At 44.8% G+C, this 18,245-nt stretch overlaps 1 protein-coding gene across 3 annotated transcripts in view; it reads right to left on the reverse strand.

Annotated features, from left to right (window-relative positions):
* The window catches only part of ophn1 (oligophrenin 1), a 254,404-nt gene extending 236,361 nt beyond the window's left edge, over positions 1-18,043 (reverse strand). The window contains exon 1 of one of the 3 annotated variants that reach the window (XM_086000871.1): positions 17,324-18,040. In XM_086000871.1, the coding sequence (XP_085856997.1) occupies positions 17,324-17,477 (154 nt within the window). In that variant the 5' untranslated portion in view covers positions 17,478-18,040. Of the gene's footprint in view, positions 1-17,323 lie in introns of all 3 variants that reach the window. The other 2 variants (XM_086000881.1, XM_086000862.1) reach the window with 2 other exon arrangements.
* Positions 18,044-18,245: the final 202 nt, after the last annotated feature.

Genomic DNA, 18,245 nt, shown 5'->3' on the forward strand with positions numbered 1-18,245 from the left:
TGGCCTTTCTCTTTAGATTTCTAAATTTCCCCTCACCTGACCCCTCCTCCCCTTTTTTAGTTTAAAGCCCTATTTAGAGCCCTAATTCGATTCGCCAGGATGCTGGTCGCAGCCCGGATCAAGTGGAGTCCGTGCCGACGGAACAGCTCCCTCTTTCACACTGTTTTAGCTAACTAGCTCAGCAAAATGAACAGGATATTTGATTTAACAAAGTAGCCAATACAAGTACTGTACAATGAATCATGTTACAGTAACTTGTTCTCCAGGCTCCCACACATTCTACAGACTAATGCAAAGAGCTAAGAGTTCCAATAATCTTTTCTAGTTCCCAGAATTGATTCAGTTACATTGTACAGTACAGTGTTTCTAATTTTTTAAATAAATGTTTCAAATTAGATTCATTGCATTTTCTGAGAAGAGTCATTTACTGCTTTGGAGCAAAAATCGGTCATGCCACCTATCAGAATGGAACCCTGACCAATTGCCCCTCCCTACAGCAAGGCCGACAACAATCCTAACACCGCTACGGAGCAGAGACCAAGGGCTGAACCCAGCATCCCCAGGGCTGTCTCGCTCAGTTCCACGCCAAGCAACTGGGCTAGCGGAGGAGCCCACTCACTGCTTTTTTTGTATGTGGTGCTCCCTCTGTGAATTGGAAACCTTTTACAACCTTAGATTATGGATAGGTGAGCTCTTCACTTCGCCCTCTGATCTGCACTCTACTCTCATTACTGAAATGAGATATTGTACAATTTAAGAGCACAATAAAGCCACACAGCTTTATTTTTCTAACAGCAGCTCCATTAATGACTGCATTGTACTAACATTTACAACAGGGATTGGTATCCGTGTCTAAATTCGCCTGACAGACGCACTGAGATTACTCTGATGGGGACAAACACATGGGGCTCGATTTTCAGTGTGCCGTGGAGTCGGGATTGGAGGCGTGCGGGGGGTTAAATTCCCGAAATCGGGGGTCCCGACACCATCCCGTCCCCAACCCGCCTCCATGCCAGTTTCAAAGGAGGCGGGTACCCGCCCCGCATTGGGACCCGCCTCCCCGAGGCAGGATGGGATTAGAGCCAATTAACTGCCTGTTAACAGGTAGTTAACAGGCAGTTTTTAGCCTAATCCCTATTTTTAAGCTTGAACTGTGAGATTCCCGACGGCTCCAAACCATGCCAAGATGGAGGAGTCGGGCCATCGGGTTGAAGGGCTTGGAGGGGTCGAGATGTCGGTGTTCAGGTGAGTGATGTGTGCATGAGTGCAAAAGGTAAGTGTGTTTGGTGTGTCTAAAGTGATTAAAGTGTATATTACCTTTTAAGCCTTCCTTCCTTTAGGTTCGGGGAGTCCCTCATCTCACCGGCACAGAAAGCAGAATGGCTGCGAACTGTCAAAAGTGACAGCCTGCAGCTTTCTGTGCAGGAGAGATTTCTAACTGAGTCTGTGGAGAAGGACTCAGGTTAGAAGTAAGACGGTCAGTGTTTGACAGCTCCAAACGGCCGTCGAACGCTGATATTTCAACTGTCAAAAGCTCTTGACAGATGAAATTTCAGTCTGTGACGTCACCTGTTGCCGGGTGGCCCTTAATTAGGTGGGCTCAACAAGGTCAATCAAGTTAAAATCGCGTGGATTGGCCGCATCTCAATGGAGGCAGGACTACAACCCCGAAAGTTGTAGTCCCGCCTCCAACCCGACTCCTGAATGAAAATCCAGCCCATGGGCTTACAACCAAGAATTCAAATCACACCATGCCAAGTTGTGGAACTGAATTCAATAAATCTGCTCATTTGTGAGCTTGTGCCAGAAAGATGACCATGGATTGTCATAAAAAGCCAAATAGGTCACTAACATCCTTCAAGGAAGGGAGCATGCTACCCCTTACTGTCTGGCCTACATGCAATTCCAGCCCCACACTACATGGTTGACTCGTAATGCCCTCAATGGCCTAGCAAGTCACTCAGTTGTACAAGCAATCACATAGGGATGAACAAAACATTGTGGTCTTGCCAGTGTTCTCACATATCCAGAGAACAATTTTTTTTTTTTTTTATAAAATAGCCAGAAAGTTAACAACTGGAAATCTCCGAGTGGCATCAACCTTGTCTGTCCTGTTTTCAATTACAGGAAACTTTCTTTTATCCGGCACGGACGGGACCGACGTGGTGCCGGTTCATCAAAAATTCTGGATAACCGAACGCTATAGTAAAAGATAGGGAGAGCTGACAGCTCCGTATAAAGCAACAAACTCTGTTGCTTAGCAACAACTGTAGAACAATGAACACAAGTTTCAAGCATCTCTGTAGCTTAGCAACAGCTGCAGCCACACCCTTGCACAGCACAGATGGAAGGCGGCAAATAAATATGAAGTAAAACCTACTCCTGAATTTTGCCGGTTAACTGAGATTTCCAGTTATTTAGGTGCCGGTAAATCGAAAGTTTCCTGTATGTACTGGAAGTGCCGGCCCATACCAGAATAAATTAATGAAAGGACTGGCAACTGTCTGGAGAGGAGATGGGCAGTGGATAAAACAATTAGTATTTAGTGCGTTGTGACCACCATTGATCCATCTTGATGCTCACAACTATCAATCATTTCAAAATTGGTAATCCAATTGATCAGTCTTAGGCTAAAGCAACCAGACAGGATACATCCCAAGATCCTGGGTGAGGTAAAGGAGGAAATTGCCAAGGCCCTAGAAATTATGTTTCAGGGCTCTGGAGTGTGTATATGTGTCGGCGGACTGGAGAGTGGCCAATGTACCCCTTGTTAAAGAGGGAGATCGAACTAATCTGGGCAATTACAGGCCAGTGGTAGGGAAATTTTTAACAACTTTTTACATAGAATATACAGCACAGAAACAGGCCATTCAGCCCAACTAGTTCATGCGCCACTCAAGCCAACTTTTAAGGATGAAAATTACCATGTACCTAAAGAGAAAATAGTTAGAAGTAGTTAATTCAGAAGACCAAAGGAAGCTGCATGGGGGTACTGATATGATCAGAGAATGAGTTGAAAAGTGGCAGATGGAATCCAAAGTGCGAGGTGATGCATTTTGATAAAACAACAGCAGTAATTATACTCTGAATGCAAGTATAATTGGTGCTGTGGAAGAGCATAGGGATTTGGAAGTACAGATTCACAGGATATTCAGGACAGCACCGTGGGTTGATAAGGCCATTAAGAAAAAGTTAATGGAATGCTAGTAGAGGTGTAGAATATAAAAGCCAAGAGGTAATGATGAGCCTATATAATATCTCAAGTTAGTGGATTGTGTGCAGTATTGGGCTCCGCACGATAGGAAGGATATTGAGGTGATGGTGCAACACATTCACTGGGATTCTGCCTGATATGAGAAAATACAATTACAATGAAATATTTGAAAAATTGGGGCTTTTTTCATTCAAGCAAAGCAGATTACATGACAATATGACAGAAGGGTTTAAAATTATGAAAGAACGGGACATCGGTCGACGGAAGCAAACTGTTTGCAGTAGTTCAAAGATCTAAAATGAGGGGCCACAGACACATGATTAAACACAAGAGGTTTAGAACAGAAAGCAGAGTTGCGAGACTATGAATTCACTTCCAGGGTTAGTGGTTGATACAGAAACAATCAATAGTCAAGATTAGATTGGATAGGAGGAAGAAGGAAAAAGGGACACAGCAGTACAGGAACAGGGTGGGCAAATGTGATCAGGACTATTTGCTCACGTGAAGTGTAAATACAGATACGGACTGGTTGGGCCAAATAGCCTATTGCCGTGTTGTAACTTCTATGTATATCCACATCACTGATCTGTTTGTGCGATTGGCGTGCTGATGCAAAACAAGTGTACGACCTGGCAGTTTTTACTGACTTGGGCCTCGTTTAATTATTAAATATGTTAAATAATCAAGGAAGCCAGTTTTCTGAGTGAGCAGGTTTGATTCTCCAAATGAGTCACCAACCGCCTCTGCTAGTTCCCATTATTCAACACCAACTCTCCCAACGGAAAGATTACAGCGAGGTTCCTCATTACAAGCCTTCAAGCTAGCTCAATGTTTTGTGGCAAAGAACATTTTCCTGCACACTAGATCAATTATACTTCAGTTCACAGGCCACACGGCTGCTGAGACTGTCTAACATAATGGTTGCCATAGGTTTCAGAAACAAGTCCTGGGAATGTGGAAGTTTGTCTGCTCTTATCACAGCCCACTCCCATCTTTTCCAGGTTCATTGTGCCTCTAATCGCTGGGACAGAATATCTTTGTAGAGAGCTCCTGTGGGAGGTTTGGGGCATGCTTACAGGTCACCAGCTTGTCAACTTCTATTAAAGGGGCATTGTCTTTGTAGAGAAGTATTTGGCAAAACTTTTTTAGGAGTGGAAGAGGGAAGACATGAGGATCAGATGGCATTTTGGTTATGATAACATGCATGCAAGTGACACGATGTGATGTGTTGTGTTTTGACGCAAGTTACATCACTCCGTCTTGTGTTCCTTCCCCCACTTTCCAACAAGGAACACGGAATAGGGATCATGAGTGGGAGCTGCGATTTATTTGCTCCCCTCCCTAACCCAGTGGTGCTGATGCCAATTGTAACAATCCTACCCACTTCCCCCATCTGAGGTCAGGGACGTTCTTCATCTGTGTGGGCAATGCTACACCAGGCAGTGCATTTAACCAGAGATATAGGGGTGCTCAATATTTTATTTTTGCAAGCAAAAGGAATGCACCAATCATAATACTTGCTGTGTTAACCTTGTAGAGAATCTATTTAATCAGTAGGACTAGGCTAAAACAGAACAGCTAATGTTAGAGATAGTGAAAAATTATTCTGGCTCGTGGCAAGAGGTCACTCAGCTCAGGCACAAACTTTGTAACATTTGGATCTAAACCTAGAAGTTTATTTCTTCTCCCCGGGAAATGTAGTTAAAAGGCATCATTAATTTTGAAGAATTTCTGCTCCATTGGAATCCAAACCAAGTATTCATAACCTAAACCATACACCCTTTCATCTGCAAGCAGGACAGCGATTGATTTCTAGAACACTTTTTAACTCTTCAGTCTGGAGATTAGGTTAATCCAACAAGAATTCCATGAAAGAGTTGAAAGAATCCCCTAGAAGTACTTTACTGCAAACCAGAAATTGCACTGATCCAAGGTTGAAGACCTCAAAACTTTTTAAAAAGGGCAAACACATTACTAAGTATTTCTGACTGAGTGCAAGTGGATTCAGACTGAGGAGAGGAGAGGGTATCTAGAACTAGGGAGCATAGAAAAATAGTAGGCCATTCGGTCCTTCAAGCCTGCTCCGCCATTCAATATCATGGCTGATCCTCCATCGCAATACCATATTCGCGCTCTCTCCCCATACCCCTTGATGCCTTTTGTGTCTAGATGATGCCTTTTGTCTCTAGGGGGCATAGTTTCAGGATAAGGGGTCGCCCATTTAAGATGGAGAGGAGGAGGAATTTCTTCTCTCAGAGGGTCATGAATCTTTGAAATTGTTTACCCCAGAGGGCTGTGGAGGCTGAGTCAGTGAATATATTCAAGGTGGAGATAGACAGATATTTGAGCTACAGGGGAGTCAAGGGTTATGGGGAGCGGGCAGGAAAGTGGAGTTGAGACCAAGATCAGATCAGCCATGATCTTATTGAATGACAGAGCAGGCTCGAGGGGACAAATGGCCTACTCCCGCTCCTATTTCTTATGTTCTTATGATCAACATTGTTGTATCCGTGTGTTAATAGAGACACTGAAGGCAGGAGTTGGTTTACCAGGTGTTTACTGGACAAAGTCTGGAGGTGAACTAACTGATACAACACAATATACAGGCTTATATAGCCCGAGTGGCCATTACCGGCATTACAGTACACAGGGGGCTCTTAAAGGCACATACACTACAATTCCTCCCCTTTTAGCCAACCAGTACATAATATTTTAAGTAATCATTAATTACATGTTACAAGAACAATAACCTACACATTGCTGCAGTTAATCAATTATAAGTCAGTCTCTCTGGAGGCTTCCTGACTCGGTCCGGATAACGCCTCGGTGGTGTAGTAGGTTCTTCTGGCAAGGCTGATTCGGCTTGAATGCCAGTGTCGGGTTCATCTGGTTCCAGTATCACCGGATCGGAGGTAGATACTATGGGTATCTCTACTTCATCATTAGGCGTATAGAGTTGTGGTGTAGGTTGTCCCTTTTCGGATGACTCTATGATCTGGTCAGCATGGCACCTTATTATGCTTTCTCCAATGTCCACGGTATACATCAGCGGTCCTAGTCGTGTGCAAATAGTTCCAGGCTGCCATTTCTCGGTACGGTAGTCCTGGGCCAAAACTTGTTGACCTATCTGGAAGGTTCTAGTTGGCCTTTCATTCATGCCTCGAAATTGCCGGTTCTCCACGTCCCTTCTGATGTTTGGCTTGATCAAATCCAGCCGGCATCTTAGGCTTCTATTGAAGAACATCATGGCGGGAGTTTGGTTTGTAACCATATGTGTTGCATTCCTGTATGCAAACAAGAAGTTATCTACATTATGCTGAAGTTTTATGTCTTCAAGAAGGCCATAAAGGCCATGGGTAATGAAGGTCTGGACAAACCTTTCAGCCAATCCATTGGTGGCGGGATGGTATGGGGCGGACGTGTAGTGCTTAACCCCATTGTTTTTTTTAAGAACTTTCTGAATTCTTCGGACACAAATTGCGGTCCATTATCAGAACAGATCTGTTCAGGCAGCCCATTCCTGGCAAATATGGTCCTTAATACTGTGATGGTTTTTTCCGTGGTGGTGGTGGACATCTTTATTACCTCCGGCCACTTGTCGTGTGCATCAACCGCGATTAAGAACATTGAGTCCATAAATGGACCAGCAAAGTCGATGTGTACCCTTTGCCATGGAGATGAGGGCCACTCCCATGGATGTAGAGGGGCTTGTGGTGGGGCGTTTTGGACCTTCTGGCATCCTAGACAGCCCTTGGTCATTTCTTCGATGTCTCCATCTATTCCTGGCCACCATACAAACGCCCTGGCTAGGTTCTTCATTTTCACTCCACCCAGATGCCCCTCGTGAAGCTCCTTTAGCACTTTATCCTGGAGTTTGGGTGGAATCACCACTCTGGATCCACACATCACGGTTCCTCGGCACACTGACAGCTGTTCTCTTCTTTACGAGAATGCTGGCAACAGTGGTTCGCCATGTGCTGGCCATCCCTTCACTGTTAAATCGTAGACGAGAGAGAGAGAGAGAGAGAGAGAGAGAGAGTCGGGTCATTTCTCGTTTCCTTTTCAATGGCAGAATTTGTTACTGGTAGACATTCCACTATGGTTGAGTGGAACATCTCCACTGGGTCTACTGTAGGTGCCTCTTCTATCGTTGGCAACGGTAGGCGCGATAAACCATCAGCATTCCCATGCTGTTTTGATCCTTTGTATTCTATGTCATAATGGTGTGCCCCTAGGAAAAGGGACCACCTCTGTAGCCTTTGCGCTGTCATAATGGGAACACCCTTTTTAGGGTTGAATATGGAGACGAGGGGTTGATGGTCAGTCAACAAGGTAAATTTTTGTCCGTGTAGGTAATGGTTGAATTTCTTCACTCCCCACACCAGGCTGAGTGCTTCCCTGTCGATCTGGGCATGGTTACACTCAGCTGAGTTCAATGAGCGTGACGCAAAAGCTATTGGCCGTTCTGAGCTATCAGGGAATCTATGTGATAATACCGCTCCTACGCCGTAAGGGGATGCATCGCACGCCAGTCTGATTGGCAGTGATGGGTTGTAATGAGCCAAAACTTCCTTGGACGTGATCAAGCCTTTACATTTATGGAAGGCACGTTTACAGTCCTCGCTCCATTCCCAAATTACTCCCGTTTGTAGCAGTTCGTTAAGAGGGTGCAGAACAGTTGACAAGTTTGGTAAAAATTTATGGTAGTAATTTATCAATCCCAGGAACGACCTTAATTGTGAAACATTTTCAGGTGCTGGTGCTTTTATGACCGCTTCAATTTTCTCAGGGGACTTATGCAACCCTTCTTCATTAATTATGTGGCCACAATATATTTGTTTCTGGAAAAATTCGCACTTGGGGCGGTTTACTCGTAGGCCCCGTTCTCTCAGCCTAGTGAGCACCTTCTCCAAATTGGCAAGGTGTTCGTTGTTGTTTTCTCCTGTTACAAGGATGTCGTCTAGGTAGCATTGAGTCCCAGGAATCCCTTGCAGGACTTGTTCCATAGCTCTTTGCCAGATAGCTGGAGCTGATGCTATTCCGAAAACCAGTCGATTGTACTGGTACAGGCCTTTGTGTGTGTTTATTGTGAGATACTTTTTAGAGGCCTCCTCAACCTCCATCTGTAGATATGCCTGTGCCAAGTCAATTTTTGTGAAATGTTTCCCTCCGGATAGTGAGGCGAAAATATCTTCTATCCTCGGAAGAGGATACTGTACCGTGTGAAGGACCAGGTTTACAGCCACCTTGAAGTCTCCACAGGTGCGAATTTTTCTCTGTTCTTCAGATTTATTATTCAACGTTTTCTTCATGACCGGGACGATGGGTGTTGCCCACTCGCTCCAATCTATCTTGGATAATACGCCTGCCTTCTCCAAATTCTCCAGCTCTGCCGCGACTGCTGGACGAATTGCGTATGGCACCGGCCTTGCCTTAAAAAACTTGGAAATTGCCGCATCTTCCACTTTTATTGAGGCGGTGAGGCCTTTCAAGGTTCCTAGTTTCTCTTGAAACACTTCCTTGGCGTTGGCCAAGATGTCTTTTAATCGTTCAGGTATGACGTCATCATTTTTTTTTTTTTTTTTTTAAACTGGTCACCGTCAGTGCCTGAATGGAGTGCCAGTCCAAATGTATCTTCCTGATCCATTCACGTCCCAACAGCGGTGGACCACCATCTTGCAGAACGTATAAATACAACTTCTGTATTTCCTTGCCGTTGTATACAACAGGCACCTTTATTTTTCCTTTGGGGTATACTTTCTGCCCCGTATATGTTTTCAAGATAATGGATGTGTCTTTCAAAGGTATATGCGGAAATAGCCGCTCGTAATCCCATCGACTTATGACGGTCAGAGCTGATCCTGTATCTAGCTCCATTTTAACTGGGGACCCCGCTATCGTGAGGGTAACCCAAATGGTCTGGTAATCTTCTTTGGCAATTACATTATGTAATTTGAGAGAGCTTAGTCTCTTGTTTCCGGAGTCGCTATCGCTCTTCTGGTCTTCGGAGCTACTGTCCGTCATCATTTGTACCTTTCTGTACTTTTCCTTATTGATTTTTTTTCCTGTCAGTGGATTTTTTTGTTTCCAGATCGGCATATACGTGTAATGTGTCCCATCTTTCCGCATTGCCTACATGCTTTGTCCTTGAACCAGCAGTCCCTCTGGTCATGGGTGGATCTGCCGCAGCGATAACATCGCTCGAAACCCCGTGTCATTTCATGGGTGCCGAAGTCCTGTGGCTTTTGCTGTATCTCTGCAGCTCCTCTTGCACTGAAAGCCTTGTCCAGTGTCAAATCTTTCTCAGAAAGTAGCCTTTTTTGTGTTCCTTCACTTAGGAGACCACAGACGAATTTGTCTCGTAGAGAATCTGCCAGTCCTGCCCCGAATTGGCAGTGTAGGGTATCAACAATCTCCTTAAAATTCTTGTCCATCGGTTTGGCTGGAGTGATTAAGTTTCGTAACAGCCTGTATGTCTTTGTGCCCATTAGATTTAGAAGTACCGACGCCTTTTTATCATTTTCTATTCCATTTGCTGTGCAATATACCTCCACTCTTTCCACATATGTGGTCCAATCCTCTATATCATTATCAAAAGCATCAATATTGCCAGCCTTAGGCATCCTGGAAAAAAAAAATGGCGCTTCCCGCGCTTTCCTTTTTTTTTCCTGCAGAAAAAATGTGGCTCTTCCCGCGCTTTCCTGCTGCTGACAACGCTGTTTTCTGCGGGTTTTTTTTTATATATATATATATATATATATATAAACAGGTGGAGACTCATTCCCGCCGGACTCTCTGGGACTTTTCCCCCCCTCTGCTAGGTCCGAACGCTGACCTGCTTTGCAGCGCCGGCCGTCTCCCGAGTGCTCACCCCGTCTGTTTCTGTTTGCCTCCGCCTTCGCTGCAGAGCCAGCCGATGGAGCCCCAGCCCGCCGCCCAGGAAGGATTGTTGCAGTACCTGCCACCAGCTCGGCTAGCTGGTGAAACCACAGTTTTTTTTTTCTTGCTTTTCTTCGACTTTGGACATCTGAGGAATCGACGTCCTTGAGCTGCTGCCGAATTGCAGGCAAGTCCGTTTCCAATTCGTCGCCACTGTTGTATCCGTGTGTTAATAGAGACACTGAAGGCAGGAGTTGGTTTACAGGTGTTTACTGGACAAAGTCTGGAGGTGAACTAACTGATACAACACAATATACAGGCTTATATAGCCCGAGTGGCCATTACTGGCATTACAGTACATGGGGGCTCTTAAAGGCACATACTTCTTCATCTTGGGCAGTATGTTTGTAGTGTATCAGAGACACAGAACATAATTAAGGCTGGGGTGGGGGAGAAAGAGGGGAAAGAAAAAAAAATAAACTTTGTCTCATACCTATGTGTTGAGAGGAACATTAACAGATAGCGAAACTTAAATCTGATCTGGTAACAGGTTACAAGACAAAGAACACAATAAGATACCTTGGGTTATCTCCTGGAGAAGTAGAGATGAGGGGCGGCCCTTTGGCCATCTAGCTCATCTTTCTGCCTAAATCTGTGATTTCTCCCACCCTTTGCAGCATCTAAATGCTTTGAGATTTTACCTCCACGATCCTACTTGGAAGATATTCCTTGTGTGAAGAAGTGCTTGCTAACGTCAGTCCCAAACTCTACCAATTTGTACCCATGGCTGCTAATCTTGCAGCCACGATTTAAGCACGAGATGCATTTTTAATGAAACGCTACCGTACTTTTATGAACTGGATTTCCCCTCCAAACTTCTGCATTTTAAAATTACATCACCTCTGATCAATGATACTAGTAGACACTATTACAGCAAGGCAATATGGGTTTTCCCTTCATTTACAAGTGTTGATATTTTGGATTATCGCCCTTTACTGGTAGTGTTATCAGAATGAGGGAAACATAAGTTGGTGTGTGAAATTTTCACGCTAGGAACACTCTCCCTCCAGACTTGGGTTGTGCCTGGAAAGAACATTTTGAGCTGCGTAACACTAGGACTGTAGTAGCAATGGTTACAGGTCAGTCACTGATGATGGTAGTGGCGGCAGTAATTTGAAGTGATGAATTAAGAGTCTATTGGTACAACATGAAAGAATACTGATTCAAGTGCCACTTTTCCCCTTTAACACATTGGTGCAAATATACTAAAAACAAGTCAAGTAATATTCCTGCTTTCCTCTTCTCCCTTTATACGAGCAATGGGGATTTGGATCACTGTACGAGATCGTTGCTGGAGTTTAATCACATCATTAAGTCCCAGCTCCATTTTATACCACTACTTTCCATTTGTTCCCCTGGCTTCTGCATTAGTTATGTTTATGGAGTGGGAAGTGCAGCTTCCCTCTCCTACATTTAGCCATTCTAGACTGAAAACAGCTGCGCTTTACCAATATTTTGGCAGCATGCAACAAATTTGTGTTCAAATAGTTCAATGCTGTGTAATAGATCAAACAATAGCAATGCTGTACGTTACTTTTCACCCAAGGATTGGGTCACAGACTTACTGGCCATTCAGCTTAAACCACAAGTATCACTTGCTGCAAGTGTCCCCTTAACATAAGAGCAGGGAGGTTATGATGGAGCTGTACAAAATGCTAGTTAGGCCACAGCTGGAATACTGTGTGCAGTTCTGGTCACCACACTATAGGGAGGATGTGATTGCATTGGAGAGGGTGCAGAGGAGATTCACCAGGATGTTACCTGGGCTGGAGCGCTTCAGCTATGAAGAGAGACTGGACAGGCTGGGATTGTTCTCCTTAGAGCAGAGAAGGCTGAGGGGGGACCTGATTGAGGTGTACAAAATTATGAGGGGCACAAAATTATGAGGGGCATAGATAAGGTAGATAGAAAGGAATGTTTCCCCTTAGTAGAGGGGTCAATAACCAGGGGGGCATAGTTTCAAGGTAAGGAGCAGGAGGTTTAGAGGGGATTTGAGGAAAAACTTTTTCACCCAGAGGGTAGTTGGAATCTGGAACTCACTGCCTGAAAGACTGGTAGAGGCAGGAACCCTCACAACATTCAAGAAGCATTTAGATGAGCACTTGAAACGCCATAGCATACAAGGCTACGGACCAAGTGCTGGAAAATGGAATTAGAATAGACAGGGCTTGATGGCCGGTGTGGACACGATGGGCCGAAGGGCCTCTTTCTGTGCTGTATAAATCTATGACTCTAAGATCCAGCCAACCTAGTCTAGAAGTAACCTAGAACAAGGAATCTTACAATGAAGCCAAGGCCATATTAGTGAGCAGCTTTGGCCTTCTACCTGGCAATTTTCCTTCTCTCTGCTCCCCTATTTTACAGCATCAGTAGGTGACAACATGCAAATCTACAAATGTACAGGCCACTCTCCTATATATAAAGCATGCATGAAGATGTGATATATGCACCAGAGTTTACACTAATATGTGCAATAAAAGTTGAACCCAGAATTTGTCCCAAACATGAGGGGGGAGCAAGTGGCTCATTCAAGAGTCAAATGCATGCTCACCTTAATGCATTTTAAAAAAAATTCGTTCCTGGGATGTGGGCGTCGCTGGCAAGGCCAGCATTTATTGCCCATTCCTAATTGCCCTCGAGAAGGTGTTGGTGAGCTGCCTTCTTGAACCACTGTAGTTCGTGTGGTGATGGTACTCCCACAGTGCTGTTAGGGAGGGAGTCAAACAGTCAAGTATCCTCCAAATGAAATACACGCAGGCTGTAAATGTTCCTCTGGAAGTTAGTAATGATGAACAATGCATCAGAGAGTATAATTAGAGAAGAATAAATAGATGTAGAGATCATAACAAGGGTTATATTTCTGTGCAGACTTCAGAGAGTTAAGATACTCAAAGCATCCCACCCACTTCTGTAAACAAATAAAACCTAAATGTCTCTGATGTTTAGGCGCCATCGTTATGATGCATTGTGGGAGAGCAGCTCAGTCACATTAGTTTCACCGCCACTGGATGAGTTGCTCTCCAGAATCACAGGTTGAGGATACCTCAAGATCGTCAGACCAACCAATCTTTGAAAGTACAAACAAGTGCACTAGGCCCTGCTCCTCGGAGGTTGAGAAGCAGGAGCATTTTGGGGGCGAAAGGGAGCTTTATTCTGCAAACCCTGTAAGGAAGGAAGGAAAGATAGACAGGAGATAGAGTCCTACCTGGGATGAAGGGGTTGTCTTATGAGGAAAGGTTGAGCCTATACTCATTGGAGTTTAGAAGAATGAGAGGTGATGTTATTGAAACATGTAAGATTCTGAGAGAGCTTGACAGGGTAGATGCTGAGAGGATCTAGAACTAGGGGGCACAGTTTCAGAATAAGGGTCGCCCATTTAAGACGGAGACGAGGAGGAATTTCTTCTCTCAGAGGGTCGTGAATCTTTGGAATTCTCTATCCCAGAGAGCTGTGGAGGTGGAGTCATTGAATAAATTCAAGGCAGATAGACAGATTTTTGAACTACAGGGGAGTCAAGGGTTATGGGGAGTGGGCGGGAAAGTGGAGTTGAGGCCAAGATCAGATCAGCCATGATCTTATTGAATGGCGGAGCAGGTTTGAGGGGCCAAATGGCCGACTCCTGCTCCTGGTTCTTATGTTCTACCATGTCCTCAGGAAGTTCCAACATACAGCAGCCAATTTGTGCACAAGGTTCCACAAACAACAAATGACCAACGACCAGCTTGACCAATGACCAAGTTGATAGCTTTAGTTGATGGAGGACTTTGGCCAGGAATACTCCCCTGCTCTTCTTCAAAGCACCATGGGATCTTTTACATCCACCTGAACAGCAAACAGGGCCTCGGTGCAATGTCTCATCCGATAAACAGCACCCGGGCCGAGAGAGTGCTCCCTCAGTACTCCACTGAATCGTCAATCTAGATTACATGTTCAAGTCCATAGTGGGCTTGACCCAGCAGCCTTCTGACTCACAGACAAGAGTGCCACCAACTTGGGCAGGTTGACACTCAAATCCCATTTTAAAACCATTGGGGAAATTTTAAATATAACAATCACGTTCGTTTCACATCCTCTCGATGGACAGTTTCCCAGGTTGCCACAGTGTTGGAGGGGTCATCTTTCAGATGAGACAAACAAGATCCCATCTATCGGTCTACTTGGGTGTATGCAAAAGACGTTATGGCATATTTCAAAGAACAGCAAAGATTTCTCCTAGCCCAGGAGTTACAAATACCACAGTATTACTTACGAAACACCATAATTTAAAATGAACACCTGCATGTTGACTTTCCTTTGATCCCTTCCTGTACACCTTTCCAAAAGGAGACGGCTCTGACGATATCAATTCCCTCATGGAATTATTGGCAAGTTTTATGAAAAGATGTTGTTTTTGAAGTTAAACACAAGTTGCATCATCCCACTCTCCAGACCAAAAAGTATAGGGTGTAGATTGCAGGGGGGCAGGGGGCTAAGAGGAGAAGGAGGAGGAGGGGGGGAAAAGGTGTCAAAAAAATATTCCCCAAAAATCAAAGGGTTTGAAATGTATCCAGCTGATATATGTGGGCTCAATCAGTGCATGCAAGTTCCAGTTACTCATCTTCAAAAAAAACCCCATCTCAGATGACAGGAAGTAACTTAAAGTTGTGGTTAAAAAGATGATATGTTAGAACCTGCTTAGTCAACCAACAACTAAGAGAAATTAAAATATTTTAACCTAGTTGACTGGGGAGGCTGAACAAATAAAACAAAGTTATTTTAAGCCCCATAATACCTGCAGTGTCCGCTCTCAGGTCAAGTTCATTCAACTGTAAAAAAAAATTGTTTGTAGATTATGGTGATGGGGGGGGGGGGGGGGGGGGGGGGGGGGGAGGGGAGGGGGTAGAAAACACCAAGCCCAATCTGGTCCTCGCCACAGTCCATAAGGGTGACCCTGAGCTTCCGGTCGCCTGTCACTTTAATTCTCCGCTTCACTCCCACTCTGATCTCTGTCCTCGGCCTATTACATTGTTCCAATGAAGCTCAATGTAAGCTCGAGGAACAGCACCTCATCTTTCGATTAGGCACTTTACAGTCTTCCGGACTCGACATCGAGTTCAACAATTTCAGATAATAATCCCTGCCCCCATTTTTCATGCAGTATGATTTTGCCATTCCCATTTGCAACATTTTCACAGTGTGTTCTTTCAATTCCTTCCTCCCCTCCTAAACCCGCTCCCCCCCCCCACCCCCCATCTCTGCACCTGCTTAATATGTTACATTTCCAGCTCTGATGAAGGGTCCCAGACCTGAAACGTTAACACTGTTTCTCTCTCCACGGATGCTGCCTGGCCTGCTGAGTATTTCCAGCATATTCTGTTGTTATTTCAGGAATGAAAGAAGATGCGATGAGGTGGACTAGCAATATAGTTTCTTGTGCTAGGCATTCCTTTTCAGGAAACGGTTCCTTAAAAATTTCAAGCTTCCATAATTACTGTAACAATGGATTAGAACCCTCACAGGGCAGGCCTCACAAACTCCTCCCAAGCGGCTTGGCAATACGACTTACCATTAAACGTGTGACTACGTTACCACATCCTGTCGACCACAGAATGGCAAGTAACATATGGTAACCCCACCAATTGGAGACATGGAATTTCAGCAGTAGGCACTGATCCCAAGATATATGAGCAGATGAGAGAGGTGAGCAGAAGAACAGGTGCCAGAGACAGACACAGGCGGACATTCAAGCAGGAGATGAAATACCAGAGCCAGAACTTAAGTGTGATTGAAATTTGAATCAGCTACGACTGTTATTTGCTGCTGCTTAAGGTTGGTTTTTTTTTTATAAAAGGGACGTGGCCTGCTATGTAACAAGTATCTACAGTAGCATTGTGTTATAACTCCATCCATGCTGTTTAAAATACCTTCTATACATTATCAATAAATCTGTAACACAAAGTTTGCTCTGTGTAGCGACATTGTGAAGGCTTCATCTGGTCAATATTTCTGGTTACGGGATTTTTTGAAAGTATTTGTGATTTCACTAGGAATACTGACCAAAGGAAATAGTTCATGAACACACTTACAATATCACTACACATAGCAACCCAGAGCAATTCACCCCCAAGTGATTTCTTATTGAATTCCTTTTTTCTTAAAAAGGAACTAGAAATATCATAAAACAGAACTGAAATACTGATTCGTCCAATTAATTCACACAATTTGACACTCAGCAATATTGTATCACATGATTTTGATTTTAGAATTCTCATCCTAGTGTTCAAATCCCTCTATGGCCTCACTCACCCCCATCTCTGTAACCTCCGCCAGCTCTACCACCCTCCAAGAACTGCGTTACTCCAACTCTGTCCTCTCTTGCACCCCCACCCCCTTCGCCCCACCATTGGCGGCCGTGCCTTCAGCTGCCTAGGCCCTAAGCTCTGCAATTCCCTCCCTAAACCCCAGATGTTTTACTATGTCAAAGGCTCTGGATAAATGTAAGTAGTTGTTATATAAATGCAAGTTGTTGTTGACAAACAATAATCAAGATTTTACCAACTGATTTAGGGGAGAAATTGGTCACAAATTGTTCACTGACCAACAAATTACAACCCACAGGCCAGCTTGCACGGTGATGGGGCTGGCAGCCTGGTCAGTCTATTGGTTTAGTGAACAGCTCGCACTAACAGGAACCTTCAGTTCTAACACATCAAGGTCTCTGCTCCATCCCATCCTCTGTGGGCACCGATAGATTTGGCTTGTCGCAACAGGAAGACCATCGTTTACTGGACACAGAATCCATGTAAAGGGCTGGTGCCACCATGGGAAGCTGTCTCGCACAACAACCCTACCTACTCTCGCACACAAAACAGGGCACAAAACGTACAATTAAAACACGAGTTTGGACAGAGCATACGCAACAGCGGAAATTGCATCTGCTGCAGCATGGAAGCTGCCGTGGCTACAGTTCTACCCGAACAGGCTTGCCCGGTGTTGAACCTAGACCAAATTCTCAAACACGGCAACACTGCTCCTTTTAAAATAGCTACAAGCAAGAAAACCCATTTCACCCATATATATTTTTGCTTGGTGTTCGATAAGGATCGGTGCTGTCTCGGGGGAGAGGGGGGGAAAAATCAGTTCTTATGTTCTCCCTCCCTGTGGTTCAGGATGTATGTCGCAAATACTCACTTTTGATTGCATTAATGAGCGAAGCCCCGTCTTTGATCACTTCCTTGATGAATTTGTTCGTCCTCTCCAGCTCTTGCTCGTAAGATTTCAGCCGCTCCCTGAAATCCGGGCTGTCCAGCGAACAGTCGCTGAATTCCAAGGGAGGGTGGCCCATGATGGATTCGCAATCTTAACCCGCTTTCTCTCTCCTCTGATCCTCGGCGTTTGCAGGCTTGTCTTGCCCACGGGTCTTGCCTATTGCTGGAGTGATCAATTGCAGCTCTCTCTCTCTCGCTCGCCTTGCTTCTGTCACCGAATGTCCCGGGGAATCAGCTGCAACAATGGTCGTGGGCTTTATTTTTTTGTTGTTACTAAATGTTGCCAAATGTATATCTTTATTTTTCGGTTCCCTCTTCCTCTGGGCGCCAGGGCTACTGGTGCAGCAGGATGTGACTATTCTGCCCAGCTTTCCGACCGCCACCTCTTTCGCTATCTCAAGCTGCCAGAGCTGATCAGTTTTTACTGACTCTCTCTTGTATATTACGGACCCGCACCGCCTCTCCCTTTCCAGCTCCCGCCCTCACGGGGAACCCTGGGGTTTGCAGTTCTCAGCAGAGCCCAGACACCGTCATGAGAAGAAGGGAGGGGCAAAGAAAGAGGAAACTGAGGCGCTGTCACTGGTTTCAAATTGTAACTTCACTTAATGCAACTCGCTCTGGGGGGAAACCAAGTGTGCAGTCCGCCTCACACCCTTTGTGATCAGATGAATAGGCTTTCTCATTTTCGGCTTTATTCCTGCATTTTTTTTTGAAAGGAGGGGGGGTCAAAGAAATTGGGTGAACCCAATATGTGAGTCATTCTTTAATTGGAGGTTCAGAGCCAGTTAACAATCGCCTAGGATGATGAACTGAATCAATGAGTGTTGTAAAGAGGAGGTCCTAGC

This window comes from Somniosus microcephalus, chromosome 1 (assembly GCF_052327205.1).
Source record: "Somniosus microcephalus isolate GS21.2 chromosome 1, FLI_Smic_1.0, whole genome shotgun sequence".
In the NCBI taxonomy this organism is placed as follows: domain Eukaryota; kingdom Metazoa; phylum Chordata; class Chondrichthyes; order Squaliformes; family Somniosidae; genus Somniosus; species Somniosus microcephalus.